This window comes from Pseudophryne corroboree, chromosome 10 (assembly GCF_028390025.1).
Source record: "Pseudophryne corroboree isolate aPseCor3 chromosome 10, aPseCor3.hap2, whole genome shotgun sequence".
Lineage (NCBI taxonomy): Eukaryota > Metazoa > Chordata > Amphibia > Anura > Myobatrachidae > Pseudophryne > Pseudophryne corroboree.
In genome coordinates this window covers 36786747-36792746 of record NC_086453.1, presented here as the reverse complement: position 1 = coordinate 36792746, position 6000 = coordinate 36786747, and the positions used below count along the sequence as shown (strand labels likewise).

General features: G+C 39.9%; 1 protein-coding gene across 1 annotated transcript in view; it reads right to left on the bottom strand.

Annotated features, from left to right (window-relative positions):
• Nucleotides 1-2591: 2591 nt before the first annotated feature.
• LOC134965907 (phospholipase A2 inhibitor and Ly6/PLAUR domain-containing protein-like) overlaps nucleotides 2592-6000 on the bottom strand; it is a 108797-nt gene continuing 105388 nt past the window's right edge. Inside the window, exon 5 of the mRNA XM_063942303.1 lies at nucleotides 2592-5004. Within this exon, the coding sequence (XP_063798373.1) occupies nucleotides 4817-5004 (188 nt within the window). The 3' untranslated portion in view covers nucleotides 2592-4816. The remainder of the gene's footprint in view (nucleotides 5005-6000) is intronic.

Sequence of the window (6000 nt, the reverse complement as noted above, 5' to 3'; positions counted from 1 at the left end):
ATTGCGTGCGCTAGTCTTTGTTAGCGACACGTGTACGCAATGCAAAGGATCCACCGTAACACAATATATTTATTTATCAATGTAGATGATCCCTGATCATCTACCGCAATCCACACTGACTGCCTTGTATCTCAGACAAACCGTGTGTTTGTTCTATACTTTAACTATTACCTCTACTTTTAAATAACAGCAAATCTCTTTTTAGCACTTTCTATCAACTATAAAAAAATTGGCAAACAGGAATAGTGATATACGAAATTTGAAAAAGAAATGCAGATAAATGTATGCGTACGCAAGACAAAAGAAAAATAAACAGTTTTAAAAGACACAAGCGTTTTGTTCTTACTTCCGGTTACCGGATTCCTTCAGCACTCTTTACCTAAGCGAAGCAGACGCTTATCCCGTCAGCAACTGCGAGACAACCTCCCACCCTTTTGCTGGGGGATAACGTCTGCTGATCTACCTAGTGCAGATGTGAAAAGGACCGGACGAGCCCGCAATTGACAATGCTAAATTCCTTTGTCATATAAACAACCCTTATGAAGCTAAGAACACTGTACGCTGTTTACTTAAGAAATACCGTAATGATACGCTATTTGCGTAACGATCGCTCAGCCGTAGGCGAGACGCTCAAGCGTCACGTTCGCTCACGGCCCAGTGATCACAGGACACGTTATTGGTTATGTCTAGGGGAAAGATTCGCTGTAACGTAGCATACGCTAGAGACCACGAGGAGGTCACCAGCGGTGCAGACGCTCACAACACTATACCTTTATGTTAAACCTTATACCGACGAAACACACAGAATACCTTAATGTGAATACAGGGTGTAAATGCAACCTTGTGTAACCTGACTATCTACGAAGCTATTTGAGCGTCACCGACGCTCAAGTGAACACTTAACACTATAGTAAATACACAGATACTGGTTTAGGTTTCCAAGGCCTAATTAACTGTATTATATCTAGAATACTTGTAAAAGGGGATAACAGTACATATGATACACTACAATATAACAGAGACTTCCTAACCACAGAACTAAACAATAAATACAAAAAGACAATACTACACTGACCTAAATGCAATACGATACAATACTATAATACTATAAGGTATTTAAGAGAAAAAGAGGAGAGAGAGAGAGAGAGAGAGAGAGAGAGAGAGAGAGAGAGAGATTGGCTCGCAGAAAGACAATGATTATGGAGAGAACTTACGCACAAAGGGTATGATCGCCAGCGCCTCGATATCCAGCTCCCGATTATCAGCAGATAACCGTTGATGAGAGAGTGAGCTGGATGCGGTCGGCCTGCCTATTTATGCTCCACACACAATGCAATCTCCTGGTCCTACAATCCCATTGTCCATTGGCCGAAGGAATTCGGCCCTGCATCATAACAAAAGGTCATAGGGTGATTCATACAGGTGGGCTGTGACGATTTCCAACAGCTCAGGTGGGTGGGAAACTGGGTTTCCCGCCGCATACCTGAGTATGTGCAAATCATAGAAATGGACATAAACTTCTTATGTCCATAACTATTCGCAAGAGCGATTAATACGCTCCAAACCAACACCGGAATATTGCTAATCAAATACTCTTCCGATGGGTACCAAACACTGCTGTATGATTCCTGTTAAACCCTTCGTACGATGCAAAGAGGGATTCCTCAGCTCTGGGACATTATACTTTAACCAAACTTACAGAAACTATCAAAGGGATCATGATCTATAAACTACATTAATTGTGAACATTTGTAACTAATGAGTCGCACGCTACGATCACATAAACTCTACCGTAAATGCGCATACTGCGCGTGCGAGTGCACGCTATTGCGGGTATGCGCTTCCACGGGAGAGCGTACGCATGCGCAGCACGGACCAGTGTGCGGTGCAAATATGGCAACGTGCATTGAGACATTTTTCTGACTTTGACAATTTTTATAGTATGCAAATTATAAATGTTATGTCAATGCTGATTGGTTGCCATGGGCAATTTCTCCACTGGCTCACCTTTCCACTTTTATCACTGCTTAGTACATGTCTCTCAAAGTCACATTTTCCCCTTTCATAACACAGCTCAATAAAAATTTGGGGTGTTTTGGAGTTGCTGAATTCAAAAATTTAAGTTTTTTTTTATAATTGTCTCTAGTTTTTGAGATAATGGATATGGGAACCTACCGGAACATTCTAGAAGGTGCGACACGCAAATATTCTAGGTGTTCACTACTATCATTCTAGAATATTCCTCTCTGTATATAAGTGATTGGCCGCTGCCAGTTGACAGTTGGCAGTTAAGCGATTTGTGTTGTATATTGTCTTTGACTTATTTCTCATCCATTTATTTTGACATTATGAAAGTGTTGACATGTTCATTGTTGATATTACAATGATGTCCACATTTTACGGTTGACCTAATGACGGCCTATCTGGTTTTGCCTTGAATAGTAAATGGATGGCGTTTAAAAAAAACATCCCAGATCGGCCGGCCTCCCACGCATCCGGGAGGTTCGCACTCTATTACCTATGTCCCCATATAGCACACCCGCATAATTATCACCTTGTAATATTGATCACAATAGATTACAGAAACACGATAACAAATCTTAGTATTTTATTGAAAATAAACAGCAGAAAAAAATAGTATATTACATATAAAGTCATCACATAATGTCAATGTTCTACATAGACTGGATATGAACATTATAAATATCAGCTCATTTATATAGTACAGATAGTACAGACATTGATTATTTGGCATAGGCTTTACAATGACCCACACTTGTGGAACTACAGCGACCACTGCAGGGGGTGTAAGCGCCACTGTTTTCGGGTGTAGGGAAGGGTGTGTCTAACAATGCCAGGTGACCCTCCTGAGATCCCCTTATAATTGCAAGAAGTTGGATCTAAAAGTGTCACTGCTGGTTCCATAGAATGATGAACGGGTTTGACTAGTGAGAGTGATATAACACATTTGTAATGCTATCACACACATATGAATAATGTGTAAAGAATATGATAAGATAGAATCTCAAAAATGATATGTGACTTTTACAGACCCTTTATAGACAATTCTGGTAGGAAAAGTGTTATTCAAAAGAGCACTTTCATTAGATAGAAAGGACATTGTTATGGTATTGATAAATGTCACAATGCTATGTATATATATATATATATATATATATATATATACAAACATACAGTATATACTGTATAAATCTCTACTGTATATCTATATCTATATCTTTACTGTATATCTATATCTAAATATATATATATATATATATATATATATAGTGGCAAAGCTGAACACACATGAAATGTCTACCATCGATTCCATTACACAAATATCTACAGAATTATTTATTCTGAATAAAGCATGTTTAGGGATTAATATTTTCATGCCTGCTTTCAATCTCATATTGATTTTTTTTTAAATAAATATAAAACTATATGTTATTCATTAGACTGCACAACACTCAGTTTTTCAGAAATGGGCTCTTAGCCTCTGAAATGATGTATCAGTAACATGAGATTAGCAGGCTAGTTTGCTGTGACACAGCCTTGGTTGTTACGGTGGTCAAAATGGGCATGATCTGCAAAGAGCTGGTGAGGTTAAGACAAGGTGGTGTGCGAGGCCAAATTATTTTTGTTTTTCAGTGAAATTAAGGCATTACATAAAAAGAGATGTTAGCATGTAAAGTCCAGTTTCAAATTGTGCCCACTGTGACTCTGAGCATTTAACTCTGCAACAGGCAAGACATGTCCTGAGCAGAACCTCAGGTATGACAAGCTGGTGACTTCAGTAGAATGTATCACCATCTAATGGATTAATCTGCTGCACTGACCCTTCCTACTGTCCATAGTTGGCACTTGTGGAGCTCTCCCAACACTCATGTAACCGGCCAATTTCTGCTCTAGCACGTTGACCATGGTAAGTTAAGTAGTGGTCAGAGATGGAGAATTCTTACTCCTTTCACTCTCCAGTGCTGGAGGAAGGAGTACCAGTAGACTCCTGTATCCTTATCCAGGAAGGCAAGTTAGGATAGAGGAGGTGATGTGAGGACCTTCTCTTTGTCATATCTAGGATTACTGTATGATGACGTGGGAAGAACAAGCCTGTAACAACCTTTATGAAAAGAATATGATGGTGCATTTAACTGAGACATTTAATATACAGTAGCTTTACTCATTGCGCTTATGTGTTTCTGTGCACCAAATCTCTCTGTCTGAAACTATATGGGTGAAGTATGTAAGGACAGAGAAATATAGTGCAACTTGGACAGACATTGGGTATGCAGATGGGTTTGGTTCAATATATCTACAGTAAAAAGATAGACAGTCAATAGGTCAACCCCAAATGGTTGACATTCAAAAGGTCAACATGGTTAAAAGGTCAAGAGGGTCAAAAGGTCGACATGAAAATGGTCAACACAAATTTTTGTTTTTGTTTTTTGTTATTTTGTATGTTTCCCCATATCTAAGCCAAATGAGTGTAAATGTGTACCCTCACAGGCTCTCTTCACTGGCCACGCTTCAGGCGAGGTTACTGTTCCCGATCTTAGTCCACATGGATGGTAAATGGTGAAAAAGTTGACAAATATAATGTAAAAAATCATACATTGACCATATTGTATGTGTCGGCTGTTGTTTTGAACCGATTGACCTTAAGCACTATCTATCTTTTACCCGTTGACCTTTTGACCCTGTTGACCTTTGCATTTCAACCATTTGGGGTCGACCCTATTGACTGTCTATCTTTTTACTGTAAATCTGTCAACCGGATACCATGCAGACAAGTCCATGTCTGTGGACAATTTTTTCACTGTGAAACCATCCAGATGATTGTCACAGCCAGCGACGGCAGCAGTAGTGGGTAGTGTCTCAGTGACTCTGCACCGTTTCCGTTTTGCATCCCTCTCACGGCAATAGTGGATCCCTGAAACGCAGCTTTCCCTTGTGACTTCTTCATGCTTCCTGAGGCACAGCCAGCTACTGCGATGGAAGATCCTGCAAGGCAAAATACAATACCATATTAGAAAATTATTCAGACTTTATAAGAGTTGGATAGGGGTATAGAGATGATCTAGGATGGGCTATCATAGCAACTGAGTGGTAACTGGGGGTCTGTGAAAAGAGAAACTTTGAGGGACTACATGGAAGAGGAAGGATGGGAGCGGAGTCTGCACTTGGCCGAGGAAGAAGACAGTTCTTCCTAGAAACGCGTAGCAATGGTGCATGATTGTCCAAAGCTTACTTACTACTTGATATAGGTGAGCATAAAACCTTTGAGTCTAATCCATACTAACAGTTCATGTCTGGTATACACAATGTATCCTCTCTTTTAATTTTCTACCAAAGCTAATTTACTTTGAGAGCTCAGAACAGCGCCAGATCAAAACAACCTTCCCAAACATCGCTTGACACAGATCAGTTGAAAACTCCCCTGGTCATTGACTACATAATTCTGGACACACTCCTCCTTGGTGCTGGTCCACCACCCACCACAGGCAAAGCTCCCGGCTTATTGATTGAAACATGCCTCTTTATGCGTTTCCCCACCTTAGGAAGCTACTGATCATTCAAAGAGGTGGGGAAACGCTTAAAGGAGTATGTTCCAAACAACAAGCTGGGGGTTTTGTCTGTGTGGGTCTGTGGGCAGTTCCAGCGTGACAATACCACACGCTTCTTTCAAGATGGAGATATAGGAAATCTATCAGCAGTCGGGAAGTGAAACACGCTTCTGCTGCAAACCAGCCTGATAAAAAGTGGGTCCTAAGGACAATTGTCACAAGTGACGGACTAACAAAACTTGTTAAGAAAAGTCCCTAAATCATCCTACCATCTTAAAGTTGCTGTGAATTGAAACTTTTTTATAAATAATGTTACCAAGTTACAAATTAACAGCATGCGGAATAACTAACTGGTCTACTAACCAATATTAACAAAGTTTTCATAACTAACACTCTGTACAACAGTACATGGATAAATGTTTTCATTATAGAC